General features: G+C 37.5%; 1 protein-coding gene across 2 annotated transcripts; it reads right to left on the bottom strand.

The window, feature by feature from the left end:
- Nucleotides 1-1,479: 1,479 nt before the first annotated feature.
- On the bottom strand, nucleotides 1,480-15,953 carry LOC120103759 (dual specificity protein phosphatase PHS1-like). Of its 2 annotated transcripts, XM_039120703.1 has the most exons (11): nucleotides 15,607-15,919; nucleotides 15,437-15,475; nucleotides 15,143-15,318; nucleotides 12,007-12,226; nucleotides 11,043-11,219; nucleotides 10,796-10,956; nucleotides 9,623-10,700; nucleotides 8,844-8,990; nucleotides 8,548-8,775; nucleotides 2,301-2,458; nucleotides 1,480-2,210 (listed from the first exon to the last, which is right to left on the bottom strand). In XM_039120703.1, exons 1-11 carry the CDS (start codon nucleotides 15,661-15,663, stop codon nucleotides 1,844-1,846), a joined length of 2,808 nt encoding a protein of 935 aa, XP_038976631.1. In that variant the 5' UTR covers nucleotides 15,664-15,919; the 3' UTR covers nucleotides 1,480-1,843. The 2 variants fall into 2 exon arrangements, with proteins under 2 accessions (XP_038976631.1, XP_038976632.1); XM_039120704.1 differs by lacking the exon at nucleotides 1,480-2,210 and having other exon boundaries at nucleotides 8,564-8,775; nucleotides 15,607-15,953.
- Between the last annotated feature and the right edge of the window lie 3,416 nt (nucleotides 15,954-19,369).

The following is a 19,369-nucleotide window of genomic DNA, read 5'->3' as shown; positions in this document are numbered from 1 at the left end:
TCACTGTAGAAAAGACCCTGCGGATTGAATTAGACTCTGCGTAAAATAAAGAGGAATAAAGCGTATCGATTGAGAAAGAGACATGACAACCGAAAAGTTGAGAAAGAGACATGACAACGGAAGAGATGGGAAAGCCTCAAAATTCATAAAAAAAATAAAAAAGTTTCGCTTTCACCTGAAAAAACGAAGTTCACATGCCATGCTTCTTGCGTCTCCTCGAGACCGATAAATATTATGTATCGCTTATTTCCTTGAATTCAAAGGCTGAAGACGGCGGTCTACCAGATTACCATTTTACACTTCCTCATCCCATCCCAGAGAAGTACTCAAAATATCCTGGCGGGACTCCAAGATGTGACATCGAAGACTAGAAAAGCCTCAGCCATCTCCCCTAGAATTATGAGGATATCCGTACTTAAAATTAATTTTTTTTTAAAAACTTGTTAAAAAATTTAGCGCATGTTCTATTTGCATCCCGATTCTACCGAAAGAGAGAAAAAAAAAAAAAAAGAAGACAATCTCTCAAAATTTAATCACTACTTTTTTTTTTTCGGTATTCAAATATTATTTCAATTTCAATTTCAACCATAAACCAAATGCGTTAGATAATATGGCTACTTCGATTCCAATTATCACCTATTCTAATTTCAATTTCAGTATAATAATAGTCAGACCCAGTATTTGAGAATTTAGTTTGTGCTATTGCAACCTCTGTTCTCTCTCATTTATTTCTATCACATAGAGCAGTTTGGTTAATTGGACTCGCTATCCAATTAGAGACCTGTAAACTTGCCAAATCATGCTATCCTTGGTAATGCAGCAGGCCAGATCAATTCGCACTGATAATCCTGTTCTCCAATTCTTTCACTGAGAGAATAGTATAATCACCCTATCGAAATGCATCCCCTTTAAAAAATAATCTCTGCAGCTGTTTTTCTTTTTTTCTTTTTTTTTTATGGATTACTTTAAGACTACTAGGCAAAGGAGGAATTTAGGCAAACTAGGCTATCCTTAGTTGTATCCCTCCTACATATAGATGGAGCTTCTAGGTTTGAACCATCATGCCGTTGCTTTCTTAGTGTGTGACTAAGTTTACTATTTATCCCAGCCTATTGATGGTTTTGCAAAGGATCTTGCATGGATAACTTGCATGAATAACCCAGTAAATATTACATAGAAGAGGTACCCTGCCGGTCTACGCATTTCAGAGTGATCAGTGGAGACATTAGATTCAAGGCTATGGCTAAACAAAGGTGGAAGAGAATGGTTCATTGGTGGAGAACTCTTAGACTATTTGTTATTCGCCAGGATAATGCAAACAAACAGCCGATTGCCTAACCTAGGCTAAGGATCTTAGGAACTGCAATGAATTAAAAGCTGAGCATAATTGGCATCATGATGCGTTAATACCCCCACCAAATGCTAAAGTTGCTCCAGCCACCCTATATGAGATCAGATTTCGAATCATAAGCAACATAAGAAACTGCTATAAATAATGAATTAAAAGGAGTTCAAATTATAAAACTTCATACTAATCTTGCTACCTCACAGAACCACTGTTGGCTACAAATAATGAATTAATGAAGCAACCACATATAGGATATATCCACAAACTTAACTATAAACCATCTATAGTAATGTTGCATGAACAACACTTTCGCCCCAGGTTACCAAGCACTATTTCAATGCTTTGACGGGTCCTTTCTTTTGGAGTCATTGCTATATGTTGATGTAGACATGTCTAAAGAAGAAGGTATTTGATCTCAGATTTGGAAGACTCTTAAAACTTAAATCCACTGGTCCAGTAAGTGAAGCAATTGTTCCTTCATTATTCCAAGAAACATCAATGAGAAAACCTGTCGAGTGATTGTGACTTCATTTGGGTTGGGCTGACACTGCCGCCACGGCTGATCTTCAGCACCTCCAGAGCCTTCTGTATCTCCACGGTCATGGCACTGTCTACGCTCCCTGAAGCGAGCCTCTTGTGCGACTTCTGGAGATGGAGTTTGAGCGAGCTGGTGCTCAACCCTGCATTCTTCCCACAAATGGGGCAGACCTTCATTGCTGGTTTCTTCTGCTGCCAATCCATAGAAGTTTTACCATGGAGTCTTCTGTCAAGTTCCAACAGAATCTTGGCAAAGCCATCATTGGGCTGGGCGCGGCGGTGAACCTTCTTCAGCATGTTCCATGCTTCAGATAGAGTGTGCCTCCTGGGGAAAAAAGTGTCCAGGACTCAGATGCATAATATATTTGGAACAATAATTGAGGCAATACACCATGCACATCATACAATTTCTTACTTTCTTAGCATTAAGTAGGCCAGTACAACAGTAGAACTTCGGCTTTTCCCTTCGAAACAATGAACAAGAACTTTTCCACCAGAGTGCTCCACACAATCAACGAAATCTGAAGCCTCTTCAAAGAAATCACTAATGTTGGCATCCTCGTCATCGCTTATCTGAGATATGCTGTGTTATTAGCATGAATGCAGCAGAAAACAGCCAACAAGCAATTGATAATGACAGAAAAAGTTATCGAAATCTCCAAGAACTACTCTAAAAAGGTCACAAAAGAGTATGATTACACAATCATCCAGTTTAAAATGAATCAGCACTTCATGCTTTAATCTTTTCCATTCATGAAAGGTACACGTGTATTCGTCTCATGTTCTTATACATACATACAATCATCCATTCATGAAAGGTACTTGTGTGTATGTATGATCTGAGTGGAGATGCACTCGAATGAAGCCAAGTCTACCTATATGTACACACACACACACACATATGTAGATACACATGTATGTATGTACGTACGTACATACGTACGTGTGTATGTGTGTGTGTGTATATATATATTCAGTAAAAGGATTACTTTGGATGGATGATTTTCTAGTTCATCAATACCAATCACCAATAAAGAAAGGTCATCTTAAACCAACCAACAAAGCTTATGCCACATATGTAGACAATTATGAGTCCTCCATTTATGATTTTGAGGTAAATATCATTTAATGAGAAGAAATTCAAATCAATAAATATTTATTAAGAAAAGATTTTAAATCTGAAGCCAACATAGAAAAAAGACAATGGTTCTTCAAGACTTATGATGAAGCAAAACGAAGCTTCATCAGAGAAATATGGTACAGTTAAATGAGGACAAAAGGGAGAAACATCCTCTTCTTTGACTGGTATGAAAATGAATATCTAGAGGGGCTTGAGAGCTGTTTCCATGACCTACAAGTGGTGGTGATCAAATATCTTTCAAACACGTGGAAGATAGCTAGAGGAGTTGAAGTAGAGTTTATGCATCCCAATATCTCTATTCATGGCTAATCCTAAAAATAATTACATCACGCCAAAACGGCTTAAGTGGGAAGAAATCTCTCTTCCTGAGAAATGGACGCTAACTCAAGCGGTAGACCCTAACAAGGTTTAGGAAACTGAAGCCGAGAAAATAACTGAAATGTCAGATGGTGATGTAGAAATATCCTTCTCGTCCTGTAGAAAACTTACCTCGGACAAAACATTTTCTACTTTGTCAGTATCAATGACAGATAAAGAAAAAGGGTCATTTAAAACCCTCCAATATTGCCTACACTACCTATGTAGAAAGCTATGAACCCTCAATCTCAGAATTCGAAGTAAATGTCATTGAGTTAGAAGAATTCCAAATTGATAAAGAATTATTAAGGAAGGACTTTAACTCTGAGGCCAACAAAGAGAAGAGGGAATGGTTCTTCAAAAGCTATGATGAAGCAAAACGAAGCTTCATCAGAGAATTGTACTACAGTCAAATGAAGGCAGAAGAAAGAAATATTTTTTTCTTTGACTGGTACGAAAACGAATACTTGGATGGGCTTGAGAGCCGTAGACCAGATCTACAGGTAGCCGTAATCAAGTGTCTTTCAAACAGATGGAAGACTGCTAGGGGAGCTGAAGTGGAGTCTGTACATCCACCCTTCGAAACCATATAAGCAGAAGGAGGAGTACGTGCTGGTCCCTTTTTTTTTATTTAAAAGTATTCACCAAAGGACTAAATGAAAATACCAAAGTCGAGCATCTGGAGCAAATTGTGGAGCAACAAAGCTTCACAAATATAGCTCTCAAATCGATAGGAAAGCAGACAGAAGGAATTGAAACAATCCTTCTGGAGAAAAAGGGAGATGCAGACAAGGTAGTCCATAAGGTTCCTAAAAGTAAAAGGGTATCTCAATTAAATCAAGTTAAGCTACCCAAAACAATAGTGAAACATCTTCAAAAAAATGTTGCCCTAATGTTTACTTCCTATAAGTTGGATGTAGGAGTCAAACTAGGACCACTCTTATTAGAGGAACTGATTAATGAATTATCCATAAGGATGCCTTCTCTTAAAATGAAAGATACAATAAATTATTTATCTGAAGAAAAAAAACTCTGAAAAGGATACTTCTTCAGAAGAAAGAGAAGATGAATCGCTAGAAAATCCCATAGAAGAGGATGAGATAAACAAAATCTCAGCCTATAAATAAATAGTTCAGGCCTCTAGAATAAAAAAATTATTATCCTAGACCTACACATGCAGACCTGCAAATCGAAGAAACAATTGATATTGCAGTTGCAGTCCAGTTCGATGGAAGGAGCCTGGTCGTATGGAATCTTGATGGACTTACAAAATATCAGATCTTCACCATGCGTCATCAAATGATCATGTACTCTAATGCCTGTAAGGTCCATGAAAATTCGGAAAAGGCTACGGCTCAAATGGTAGTGGCAGCCGTTTCGGGACAACTGAGAGGCTGGTGGGATAATTATCTCACTGAACAATAGAGGCAGAAAATTCTGAATTATGTTAAGAGAGATCCTGACGGCAATTATTTGTCTGAACAATCGTCAGATGTCGTCGTTACATTAATATTAAATATTATATACCATTTTGTAGGAGATTACCAAGATATATATGACAAGCTTAGAGAACAGTTAATTAATCCTAAATGCAAAACTATGTCAGACTTTAGTTGGTACAAAGACACCTTCTTGTCCAAGTTGTACCTACTTTCAGATCCAAATTAGAAATACTGAAAAGAAAAATTTATCTCAGGACTTCCACCCTTATTTGCAGAAAAGGTTAGGACTCATCTAAGAAATGAGAGAGAAGAAAGTATAAATTATAGTCAGCTAGACATGGGCAAAACAACCTAGAAAATTCAAAGAGTTGGGGCTGAATTGTGCAATGACTTAAAGATTCGGGATCAACTGAAAAGGCAGAAATTAATAGGAAGAAAGGAATTAGGTGATTTCTACTATCAATTTGGATTCCAACTAGATAAGCCTCATCAAAAGAAAAGAAAAAAGTGAAAAGAATATAAAACGAAGTATCATGATAAAAGGACGTGGAAAAAACTCAGAAGAAGGGGTGAGAAATTACATGGAAAAGGAGAAAAGAAAAGGTTAAAAGCTCCACCGAAACCTCCAACATGCTGCTACAAATGCAAATAAATAGGACATTATGCAAACAAATGCAATAAAAGGGATTTCAAGAGGAAAATTCAAGAGATTGCTGAAGGCAACAGTCTTGATGTGATAAATAAGAAGTCAGAAAACCTCATCAATAGTCTAAACCTAGATACTGACGAGGAAAAAGAAATTGAAAGCTATTCGTGCTGTAATGAATATTACAACGAATATCAATCCAGTGATAATGAATTAATGGTATTAACTGATGAAGAACAGTTTATTATAAACATGATCGATTCTCTGAAAGACCTGGAGGAGCAAAAGAATCAGCTCACCAAGTTCTTCGCCATGACAAAGGGACAAGAGTCAAAGTCCCTCCAAAATTATGAAAAGAGGCATGATTTCAATTCTTTTGTTATAGTCTTCCAGATGTTAAGGAAGTCTAAACAAAGCACTAAGAAAATGAGTCTAGAAGATTTATTAAGAGAACAAAACCTGATGAAAAGAGAAATACAACTATTTAAAAAAAGGTAGAATTTTTGGAAACCAAAGAATTAGAGAAAAGGATGGATGAAGAACTAGAACAGGTCTTAAAACTAGATCAAAACACCTTGGTGCATGAAGAATCTCTAGAGTTTACAAGCTCTATTGAAAGGTTCATGAAACAAAAATGGTACTGTAAAATCCAATACAAAATTAAGAAAGGATTTAAGTTCAAACACAGACTTTAATAGACTCGGGAGCTGATGTAAACTTTATCAAAGAAGGACTGATCCCTTCCAGATACTTTGAGAAATCAACCCATAAAATTCACACAGCCAATGGTGGAGAACTTAGGGTAAGTTTCAAAATCCCAGAGATCCATATCTGTATAGGAAAAACCTGTATTAAGACATCATTCTTATTAGTTAAAAACTGCCCGCACCTAGAATATACCAGACGGCTCAAACCTAGGATAAAACACCTAACTATTTGCTGAACACTTAATTATAAGTTTAAGAAGTTAAGCGGATGATGAGCATATTATGAAACACAAGCATTTATAATTATTCTAGATAGATTGACTGCATGTTACAGTTCAATATGGATTAACTGATAGTTACAGTATAATCCGGAGATAATACTATTAGAATAATTTGCCGTGCTACAGTACTGTTATAGTATTACTATAGTGTTTTGCTACAGTATTTTATACCAGATCAGTCTTTGGCTTTAGATCAGAAGAGAAACATATGAACAACATAAATATTCACATAATAACTATCATTAAGATAAAGAGATATTTACAAGAGTTCCCTTATACACACCAGTAGGGAAGATTACATAAACAAGAACAAGATCAGAGCAATGTATAAAGGGCTGGTTAGATTGATTTTAGTAGATTGTTGCGCTACCTTTCAGATATTTGTTGCAATAGTAGCTACCCTGCTATATGAAGTAAAAAAAGATGAAGATTTCTTGAAAGTAGAAATCTACAGTGGGATAGAAGAAAAGGAGATAGCTGAAGTAAGGGACCCATATCAGATCTACCACATCACATTACTCGGCCATGGAGAAGATATGCCCAGCAAAAATATAATAGAGGAAAAGGACCTCTGAAAAGCCTTTGAAACATTTGACCTCAAGAAGTACAAAATCTCTTCCTATATAGCAGTATATTATAAAGCAAAAGAACTGGAAGATAAGAGGTATTGGTTAGATAGCAGGATCTGGGTAACCACCTAGTTAGCAGCAAATGTTCAGACCAAAGAAAGTTCATGGGACCCTTAATAAACGTCAACAACTATCTAGAAGAAGTCCAATATGAACTACTAATTCAAAAAAACATCAGGAAGTGTCTTGCCCAAGTAGACAATGATATCAAAGACTGCCTCTATGCCCAGCATCTTGAGTATATTGATCATCTTCAAGTATAAAAAAAAAGAAAAAAAAAACTCATCAAGACGATCAGGAGAAAACCTCATGAGACCTTCAAAACAATGGCTTCAGAAGACTTTAGTAAAAAATTCCTACAATAAAGGTTGTCCACAGTAAAAGGACTGAAGTGACATCTACAGTAAAGATTCTCCAGATGTCCACAGTAAAAAGCTAAAGCGACATCTACAGTAAAGGTTACCTTATACACACCAGCAGGAAAGATTACAGACACCTTACTTTACATAAACTTCACTCTAAAGAGTAGTCTGGTTCTGGAGAAGATGGGTCCGAGAGAGAGGAAGTGGATGGAAGGCTGAGAGGTGAGTGGAAAGGTAAGTGGAGTTGGATGTGGTAGCGGAAGTGGGAGTGGATGTGGAAGTGGAAGTGTGAGTAGGTGTGGAAGTGGAAGTGTGGGAGAGTGTTTGAGGAGAGAAGGAGAGAATAAGATGGAGATAGTGGAAGGAAAGTGAAGGGTAGTGGAAGAGTAGGAGGGAGAGAGTGAAGGCTGCTGATCTGCAGATGCCTTACAAATGAGCCTCCCGTCCCCTTTTATAGGTGAGAGATTTTCTGGACTTGAGTCTTGTTGAAGTCCGGGACTTAACCCTTTCTGAAATCCGAAGGATATTTTGGTATACATATACATATATATATATATATACACACACACACACGTATGTATACGGATATACATACATATGTACACACACACACACACACACACACATATATATATGTACATGTATATGTACATATGTGTGTGTGTGTGTGTGTGTGTGTGTGTGTGTGTGTGTGTGTGTATAATGTGTATGTATGTATATATCCAAGTTACAGAGTAGATTGTTACAGCTAAGCAGACAATAAATAGCATTTTCTTGATTTAATTTTCTTTAAGTGTGATCATGAATCAAAGAAAAAGAATTATAAAATAAATTAGATTAACAATGACATTGAGGCCAATAAAGTTCAACTGATAGGAAACCCTATATAGTGTACCAACAACAAACTTCCACCACATTCTTTGAAACTGAAGCTATTATTCATCAAAAAATAAGGAGAAACTAGATAACGTGCATAGCATTGCCACATTATTTTATGTACTTTAGTTACTTTTTCTTCTTACCGTCATTCCACTTAGGTTATCTAAGTTTTAAAGACATCAAAAGGAATCACTAGTAAGAAAGGAAAAGGCACTTGCCGAGAAGTTCTCATACTCGAAAAAGTCAGGATACTGAGAATCCGATTGTCCAATTTCATTTGAACATAGGCACAATATATGCGTGATGCCCAAGCACTGAAGGGTGTACACAGACCTTGCAGCCAAAGCACCACCAATAAACAGGCTGCCTGTAACATTAGATGGCCGCTCTGTATTTGCAGCATCAGAGATCAATGCTATCCTCTCAAGGATATGTTCAAGTCGAACCTGCAAAAAATTAATGGTTGAAATAAATTTCTCGAAATGACCTGGTGGCACGAACTGCTAAAAACTACCTTGAACTCATAAGCATCGACAACAATGTTGGGATCATTCCCCTCAAAAAACCCTGTATTAAAGTTGTTTTCCTGGCACAGTTTAACAACATCTTCTCTAAGCATTTCATTCCACTGTTCCACCTCCTTGTTCAATTCAGCATCAACCTGTAACAAGAAAAGTATATCAGAAAGGAACTTACATTAAGATAGTAGCATGTGGTCAGCAAACAAAATATAGATATAAAATGTTAAAATTATAAAAAAGTTGTCGGTAACTGAAAAAGGAATCACAGTAAAAAATTTATGTTAAGTAGGAAAATACTTTCAGCAGACAAAGTCTGGGCATAGAATGTTAGAATTATTAAAAAGTTGTTCAGGGCAAAGTACAACTCTAAATGTCCTTGAAAGTACTAAAAGGATATCAGCAATCAGCCCGAAGCTAGCTAGTAATTCCATAGGCCCACAAAAGACCTACAAATATCTACCATGCGTATAATGGTGCATAGAAGGAAAAAATCCACAATGGTGCAAATTGTTGAAATAGGAAAAGAGGGAACAAGTGACCGGAGGAAGGAAACAAATTTGACAAACAAATAATTTATCGAGGGTTAAAAATAGTACCCTAAGCGACCTCACTAAGTCAATTTTAAGTTCCTAATTCTGGTCAAAATTTGATAACAAGGGAATCCAAGTAAATCTAAAGAATCCACTGCAGGTTAACTGATCACATGGATGAAAAAATTATTTTAGACATTACCATCAATGCTTATAAAAGATGTTTTCATATAATTTCTAACCTTGGCAGATTTGTTGAAGTCACGAAGCTTCATTGTCAACCGAAGACTTCGAGAAGTATCCCCGCTACCTTTAAAATGCCTACCATTCCAATTATCCCGTGAAATGGAAGAAATGGAATCAGGACTTCCTCGACCTCCAGGAGACGAAGTTTTTGATGTACATTTATGCATATCAGAATCACTTGAATCCACATGTGTTTCATTTGAAGCATGTTGCTTACTTGTAGAGAGAGGAGTACTAAAATTGAATCCAGCTGATCGTAATGGTGAGTCTAAATCATCCTTCTCAATGTCTCCAGAGCTCTTACTGATTATTGACAGAAACACTCGCAATAGACCATCCAGCTTCTGGTAAAGAGTGAGGAGAAATACATGGAAACCCTGCAGGTCCCTGAGAGCTGCACGAAACCCCCCTCGAAACTCATGCACAACTGCTGTGATGTCAGTATCAGATAGAGAAGAACAATAATCAGTTGTTGCAACTGACTCTTCAGGGCCAGGGAACCCCAGTTTGCCTCCAGTGATTTCATACAATAGGTTGGAAGAGAAATCTGAATTATTAAGCATGAGCTCAACAACCTTTGGATATCGTTCTTGATCTTTTGCTCGTTTTCCTGCAGGTGGTCGGCGGGGAACCCCGGAGTCAATTGCCACGATATGGAAATCGCCATATTTGTTCTCATCCGCTGCTTGTTTCTTCATGGATTTGTGGCCAACATCATTAAATGTATCAGAGTTCAGGGATAAAAGATCAGAGTTTCGGGGACCTAATCTTCCATTTGCAGAGTTTGATCTCCTCTCTTTCTGGAGAGCCTTAAGGATCAGTGGCTGGTAACTTCTCGCAGCAGAACCATTGGTTTCCTCCCATGCATCCATGTTCACAGAGGCTACTTTATCTGCAATTAACAGATTTGCAGGATTGCCACGCCACCAAAGCTCGCGACAAGGGAGTCTATCCTCATTCCTAAGAATAAGATCCAGCATCAAGACCCTACCGAGGGCTGCAGCAGTATTTCCAGCAGCTTCCCGTGAATTAAATGCATTTGGACTCTCAAGCAGAGGTGAGCCATGAACATAACTGAGACAAATCCCAAAACCAAAAAAGAAAAAAAAAAGGATGAAAAAGATATCATAAAAGTACAAACTAACTACAACAGCAGATGGTGTTCTTACTTCATTAGGAAAAGACATCGACTCAATTCAAGAGCTTCAAACAACTCTGAACATGTCATTTCACCTACTTCATCTCCAACTAAAACAGCCGCATCACGTGCTTTTTCTGCAGCGTCCTTGATCCGTTGCCATTCAGGGCTAGAATTATGAATTACTCTAGCCTACATCCATTGTAACAGTGATCAAGATACAATCTACAGTTTACTGAAACAACAGAGTGACTATAATTGATGGATTAAGCTCTCACTTGAGGTGTTCGCACTCCAAGCCATTTTGCAAATTCATATCCCAAACGTTCTGATTGTGTGGCCATTCTTGAAGATGCAAACTTAATTACTGCTGCTGCTTCCTTTGGTAATAGATCATCATTATCTGAAGTGTTAAACAAAGCAAAGAATACAACACCCCCAGAATTCACAGTAACCTGTATCAGGCAGATTAGGATAGAAATTACTAGAAAACCTATTGCCCATGAAGTGACACTCAAATCAGAAAAAAGTGAAGGATGACCATTCAAAAAGGCAGGTTACTAGAAAACCCAACTTACAGCAATTTCTTGCCCTGGCTCTAAGGTGCAAATATGTTATACTCAGCTAGACAGAAATTTCATCATTAATTTTCTGCAGCAATATTTCCATTAAGCACTAAAAGAAATACAATAGCATTTGGAAAATAATGAATGTGAGTCCATCATCCAGTAATTGTTTGAAATTTAAGCTTCAAGAAAAAAATCAAAATTACAGTAATTAAATCATCAAAAGGCGACAGAGGTCCTTGCATCTAATGTATATCCAACATATCCAAACACATGGTTATTGGTATCCAATTGAAGTCAATTTGAACTTCCCGACAACAGTAGTATATTCTCGATTTAAACATATTATTTACGAGAACTTGAATAAAACTAGAGCATGTGTAAAAAATCACTGTAGAAGAACTATATGCATAGAATACTTGGCCATATTAAAGTGTAATCAACAAACCCATCCCATCAATGTGGATTGACTTTATGACAATATTTCAATCCCTCCTGAATGCCATTACCTCTGACAAAGATCAACCACTAACAATTGCCTAATAGATAGTGGTTCTGTAAATTGAGTTTCAATTTTTTTTCAAAACTTTCTGCATAACAGATGCTGATTGTTGGCAAAATACTGCTAATTAGACAAAACAATGGCCTCATACAGACAAGGGTAACAACAAAATACCTCTAGAGCTTTATTCATTTCATCTTCAGAGTGGTCAGTGCTACTAGTATGTTCTGTATGGTGCAGTGATGATAGATCATTCCACGAGAAAGCACTTGATTCAATGTCTAACATAGCAGCACTTCCAAGCCTTTCCCACAAACTCATTTCTGGAGGCTGGTCATCTGCTGGTGTATTAATTATAGCACCATCTGGTTCTTGTAAGTCTGGTCCTCCAGCACTGACAAATAAAAAGTTTCCACAACAAGAAATAAATTTATGTTATTATTGTCATATAAGAAAAAATTGGCAAATGCTTATGATACAATTCAACTTATGTTACACTTGCATATAGCTTAGAGTTGCTTGGTCTAAATCAACAGCATCACAGACATGCAACATCTTTTGGGCAATGAATATCTTCTCTTCAATTCCTTCATTAACTAGATCAACCATTTACAAGGCCTTCTTTCATGTAGAGTTCTCTAAATGAAAAGCACTCCCACAAAAAAATTTACCAAGTCATGAAGTTAGGAATAGAAAAGTACAAGAGATACCACATACACATATTCCTATGGATTAAGGCAGCATGCAAACCCATTTTTACACAAACAATAAATTGTCTTTAGCTTATTTTGATGCATGCATATTTCAATTCATGGAGCAAGCCCATGCTTGGCCTACTAAAATGTAACCTTCAGCATTAAATTCAGGTCCATAGAATTTCAAACACAAACTCCCCCAAAAAATCAACTATTGGAAATAGCAAACGGGCATAGCCCCGTAAATAGAGTGGGGCTGAAAGTTGAAGGGGTTAAAAATATCAGATGAGGAAGAAATAAGGAGCAGAAAGTAAAAGTAGGAAGCAGTCTAGGATCCACCAAGCAGTCTAGGAAAATCAAAATCAACCAAGAAAGTATTATAACTAGTTAAAAATTCTATAAATCCTTAGAAGAGCCTCACTCTAGGCTGTTCAATTTAAAGTCATACATGCACACATTCCCAACTTACCAATTCTTTTTTTCTTCTCAGAGACAAACGAAACTAAAAGTTCAAATATGACATAATTTGGTATCTAATCATATGCTTAAAGAACCAGGTAATTTTTGTGGTTCAAAATTAGTCTTTTAAAGATTAGTTGCATGCCTTGAAACTAGATACATATTCATGACTGATTTAGATTCCGCTCCTTCTTCTTCTTCTTCTTTGAAGGAAGTAACATCTCCAAACTCATCCACCACCACATCAGCGCCAAGCCAACATAGCTAACTGGGTGACAGTTAGCTAGGGGAAGCAGGAGATAGGGGTGTCAAAATACTTGGTTTGGGGACCTCTTGGACACTGGCATGACTCAGCCTGAATACTTAAACCAGCATCTAGAACGACAATTCTGCAACTTTAGGAGCACCCAGTACACCTTCAACAATAACAGCTAAATGCTCTTCCTTGATCTTCCTGACAACAAGATAGTGGTTGAGATATAGAGTTTATGCAATTCTTGCCTTTGTGGGAACCCTCTCCCATCTTTTGAACAGAATGCCAGTGTCAACTCAAGTAGCCAGCATCAAAAGTCTTGCTTGGACAAGCATTCCTGGAAATCTTTCCTATAGCTCAAAGATCGATGATGCTCAAGTCAGTACAAAAGAAACTAAAGTTTTTTTTTCTTTTTTTCTCCTAAAGGGTGGGAGTAGTCAAGAAACATAGGACAGTGCTACATTGATGAGTAATATCTGTGTTCCATTTCTTTTTTTAAGAAATAAAATTGCTATCCTGCTATTAATTTTAAAGATCTTGGGGAAAGTCAGACGAATATTTTCCAAAATTGGTCATCAAAACTAGAGATTACCACCTCTTACTGGCACATCCTACAACTCAAAAATTTCTACTTAGAGTGGAATACCCAGTTCCGAAACTCATCTCAGCACCCACTTCTTGAGCATTTCGTTTTTGAGAGATATGCTTCCTCAAACCTGCACCTGGACCTACTCTGGCACTTGTTATGGCATCCACTTAGCATCACCTTTTAAGCATGCAATCTTAGCATTCAAAAGCCTGAGCATCACAAGTATATATTTCTTCATGAAACAAACACATCAAGCTTCCAAAATTATGAGACTATTAAAAATTTTATGGGATACAGAAAATCAAATTGTATTTATCATGTTAAGATGATGAAATGAAATAAATCTTAGTGTTGCAATATCTATCTCATACTTCTTCTCTATGCAGACCTATGATTGCCGGGTTCATTGGTTCGCTTAATACAAATTCAGGTTCATAACTAAAATTTGCTAGTTGTCGAAGAACCCAATACATTATGGGTAGGATTAGAAAATAATTTTAAAATATTAATAAAAATTAACTTTAATTAGAATAGGTAGCAGAATTTACAAAATACAAATAAATCAACAATCATTGAGAAAAGAAAATTGTGCATGTAATTAAAATTAAATTTCATAAATTATCTGATTTTATATAGTATATATATTTTTTAATTTCCAAATAAGTTCACTTAAGAGATAATAGGAACTCTCTTTCTCTTGTTCCCCGCCTTCTCTAATCACACGCTCTATTACGCCATTTACTTTCTCTTGACTCTGTAGGTTGTACTCACGCAAGAGCTGTGTGAGCAGCCGTTGTATAAAAAAAAAATAAAAAAAATAAAAAACTTATCCACTTATACAAGGAATCCCACTCATGGAGGCTTCTGAAGTCCCGAGTTGTTTAAAGTCTTAATAACCAAACACTCCCAGATTAAAATACGACAACCAAAGATTAAACTCTGAATGACGCAAATCACATCATGAATGGCTAAGGATCATATTGGTTCACAAATTTCTAGCATAACAAGTGAATCAGATAACAGTGATATAGACTTCTAGATCACTTTCGCAATCCATTACTTGTGAGACTCATTGAACTGCCATTTAGCCATATTTCTATAAAATGTATTTATGACTCTAAACACAAGATTTTTGATTGATTCATCCCTATAAATTGATATTTTATAGTCTTGTACCTAATACAGAAACGGAAATTGAACCAAAAGGAAGCTGATTTTTCTAAATAAAAGAACTGAATGGGAATGATCAATTTGGCCTCTAAACGAACAAAACAATGAATTCTTAACTGACATTTTTGTTAATTATAGTCGTACCTCTGGTGGTGATGAGTAAAGGAGTGCAGCGATCCACTAGGCATGACTTCAATCTTGGGCTGCCGATGGGGGAACCCAGAAGGCCGGTACTTGCCACTCCGCTTACGGACGAGCGCCAACCATTTCTCGAACGCCTGCCCCGGCCCACTCAGATCTCCCAAAAGTAACGAAACCACCTTCAGAACACCCCCCCCCCCCAAAAAAAGAGAAATTTTGTCAGAACAGACCAATTTGAATTTTACAAAAATTGAAAGGCCCCAAATAAGAAAACAACGCAAGAACAAAGAAATTCACCCTAGAAGAGAGTGTGGGCTCTTTCCCTCCCTCACTTGCCTGAGAAAAAGATGATAGCTTCGGATCAACAAGAGAAATTGAGATAAAAAAAAAAAAATCATCCCCCAGGCTTGGAGTTGTGATCGAAAACTAAACAGAGCAGAGAAATAATTGAGAAAGAGAGGGAGTACCTTGGGAGCTATGATGGAGGGGGAGGGCTTCTTCTCCTTTTGCTCCTCCCGTGCCATGAGAAGAGGAGTTCGGTTGGGGGATTTTGGGGGAGTTTTCCGGGCTCCTTTTTTGCTCTATTATGTGCCTTTCGTTCGAAAAAAGTAGCCGTTAAAGGTAACGGCCGGTGGGGCGCTATCCCCACCTTTTGCCGGACAACTGCGTCCCCTTTCTCTCAACCCCGCAGGCCGCTGGGGAAGACGTTATGAGACCTCTCACTCCACTCCCCTGCCAGTCTCTAAATACCCTATGGCTTTTCTCAATCGGAATCATAATTCACAAGATGTGATGATTTATTTTACTGTTGTGATTAAAGAGTTAAGTGTGGCTATGCTGTGTCTGTGTTTTTTTCTTTTTGCGCTAAATAGATGATTCATACAGCACGAAGCTACTCAATCTGCAGCTTTGTTAGTCTCCCCATAGTGGCCAACTACGTTGCCACTAACTATGATCTAATGTCTTGAAAGTTATGTTATGCTTTGGTTTAAATGGATCCAAAGTATTTGGGATATAATATGATAGGAATAATGTGCTTTAATTTGTGGTGGGTTGGCAATTCATTAGAATATTGCCAACTCGTGTTTTTATTTTGATATGATTACCATATGAAGGCACTTGAGCACCAAGCGTGGGGAGCACATGGAAATGTCGGCCAGTGGCTGTGAAGAAATTTTTTCTCTGCGGTGGTCCCGTGGTTCCGCACTTCCCCTGGAATGATTTCATCTTCCAATGGTTCTTCCAGGTGCCATTCTACTTGTGTTCATGGATGTTTTGATTCCATGCATTAGTCGAGTGGCATATTTCTGAAATTTTGATAGGAGAGTATTTCTGCGATCAAAAGGGATAAAAAAAAATAAAGAAGCTAGTTGATGCTAGAGTTTTATAAGACTAAATCTCCGAATAGCAGAACCCAGTAAAATCAGCATTTAGCATCATTTTCAGAAAAAATGGGCACTTTTTGCTCAGTCAAGCATTTATAAAAAATATTTCCTAAAACCTTGAAAGGCATTATAGCAACCATTATATAATTGGATAATGGCAGAATAATGGTCATTTTATGGTTGATTAAGGGCTATTAGAATTGCATCAATGGTTATTATCTAAGCTATGGATAATAGTGTGTATACATTATCGAAAATTGTAAATGATAAATCCTTTTATTCATTTCTTGTACATCAAGGCTGTTCATGTTTCCTCATCCTGAGAACCATTGTTTTCTCCAAAGCATTCATCATGTTTCTCCCTTCTCTTGAGCGCCCCTGGAAAATGTAGGAAGAATGGGGAGCCCTTATGCTGTATTGCTAGTAGCTTGTGGCTTGAGCGGCCTATTAAGCTTTAATAATGTCTACATATACATCCAAGTGATGTCAGAATGATGTGGTAAGGCATGGCTCAAGTACCTAACTTTTTTCCTAAAATATGTGGATAATTACCATGTGTTCATCTTAAGATCATAAATCACGACTTTTAATCAAAAGCAGAAGAGTGAGGCACTTCAAATCGATAAATAACAATTTGGAGAACCAAATAAGATGTAATAATACCTCACTCAAGAGATTGAATAGAGACAACAAATTTCCAAACCTGGCCCTAAAAGAATAGGGTAATAATACCCTTATTCTTCCCTTTGAGCCAATAGTTTCCCCCATGATTGACTTATCCCAAATCCAAGCCTACTCTATTATTTTTACCCAAGCCTAGACTCTAACTAATTCAATCATAACCCGTAGCCAACCCAAGCCCAACGAATAGCCAATGCAAGCCCAATCCGGAGCCAACCCAAGCCTAAACTATAGCCAACCTATGTTTGAACCGTATAAATAACACAAACTATTAGCCTTACCTAAGTCTAATTTATAGCTCGATTGGGCCAAGTATGATCTATCTCGTATTGATTGAACCCTAGGGATTGAATCACCCCAACCAAAACCTGCCCCAGATTTACTTCATCTTTATCTATTTTTCATGTTCCTCAACTACTAATAATTTGAAGCCCATATTAGCTCTCTAGGTCTTACAAATTTAAATATATTTGGGAGCTATATAGCCGAATAGCCTATGAAAAGCCAAATTCTTATACACAATTTTCTTATGTGCTTGCTTCACACCTCTAACCTCTTGTTTCATTTAGCTATAGCCAATATTTCTTCACCCATGCTGACAGCCATCTCCATTCATGCCATGCAAGCATCATGATATCCCATGTTCAATTATCCTTTTATTATGCACTTTCTTATTCTATGTTTAGAAACCTAACCTTAGTCTTATCCTGAGATGAATCTAACCAGCAATTGCCACCTTATTTCCACCCCTTATTTCAAACAAATAAATCCTAGCTGATACAACCTTTTGGTTTATGTAGTCACCATGGTCATCCTTCCACACTTTCTCCCTCCTAATCTCACCACTTAGATGAGCTAAGACAAAATCCTCTCTATTTAGCTAACTTTTCATACAAGTAGTGCTTTCAATCCAAACTCCTTCCATATAAACCCCCTTATTCATGAAGAGAGGACCAACCAAGTAAGAAAGCTCCCAAGTTTTAGTACTAGTTCTCATCCCTCTCCTAACCCTCGTCATCTCTCTTTAGTAGTCTTAGAATCTTTACCCACTATAGAAAAATCTTCTTCACCCAAGCCCCAAAATCTTGGAGCCTTAAAATACTCATCCCCTCCACCACCACTTCCAGGTTTTAACAAGGAGAACCCACCAAGGAGAGAAGATAAGGTCCAACTCCTTAGAATTTGGGGAGGCCCCTAGCAGTTTAGGCTTGGGCTTCCTTCCAAGCCTGGGCACTAACAACATGTACAAGGGTTGACACACCCCTTATCCCTCTCTTTCTCCTCTTTTTAATTCCCTCTCTTTTCTCTTTTTCTTACTAGCTCTAGTAAGCTCCTAACCGGCTAGCCAACTTGGCTAATTTACTAACTTGTTAATTTAGGGAGAGACCAGTAACATTTTTAAAAGGAACACTACAAAAATATAGCATTTCAACATCCAAGCATAATAGAAGACAATATCAACATCCAATATGAACAATCTACAGCATAGAAACTTAGAAATTCAATAAAAGACAACAAAATAAATCCTATCAAAGCCAAAATAACATCCGAACCATCAAACCAGAGAAAGGAAATACAGTCTATCTTGGGCGCCAACAAAATCAAAGGCATGTATAAGATTGGTCAGGCTGAGTAGGTGCCCAAAATTCAACCATCTGCTGCATATTTGCTATAAAAGAGGGAAAGCTGGGTAGGTGCCTAAAAATCAGCCATCTTCTCCACATCCACCATTCTTGGGCTTCATGGGGAACATCGGTGGAAGGCTTTTTCTCTTCTTCTTTTTTTTCCTTTTTTTTTTTTGCTAAGACGGATGTATCATACATTATAGGCAGGATACAGCCAAAAAAAGTGGAAAAATAGTAGATCTAGGAGTGCACCAGGTAGCCCTCTCTCTCCAACATAAAGAGTATCTCCGGAGTGGTTGGCCACATAGCATGCCACCCAATTGGCCGCCCTGTTGGATTTTTTATATATATGCTTCATCTATAGGGCCATCCTACCATAGACCATAGTACAAATATCTCTAAGCAGCGGGGGGTAGTCGTCCACCCACCTACATTCTGCTGGATTTAGCCAATGACTATGGCCGAATCATCTTCATCGATGTCTACAGGAAGGCGGGTCTTGTAAACGAGGCTCTTTTATGGCTCAAGCGCATGAAAGC

The sequence above is a fragment of the Phoenix dactylifera genome, unplaced genomic scaffold (genome assembly GCF_009389715.1).
Source record: "Phoenix dactylifera cultivar Barhee BC4 unplaced genomic scaffold, palm_55x_up_171113_PBpolish2nd_filt_p 000861F, whole genome shotgun sequence".
Classification (NCBI taxonomy): Eukaryota; Viridiplantae; Streptophyta; class Magnoliopsida; order Arecales; family Arecaceae; genus Phoenix; species Phoenix dactylifera.
Note: the sequence above shows the minus strand (reverse complement) of the source record. Positions and strands in the feature narration are given on the sequence as shown.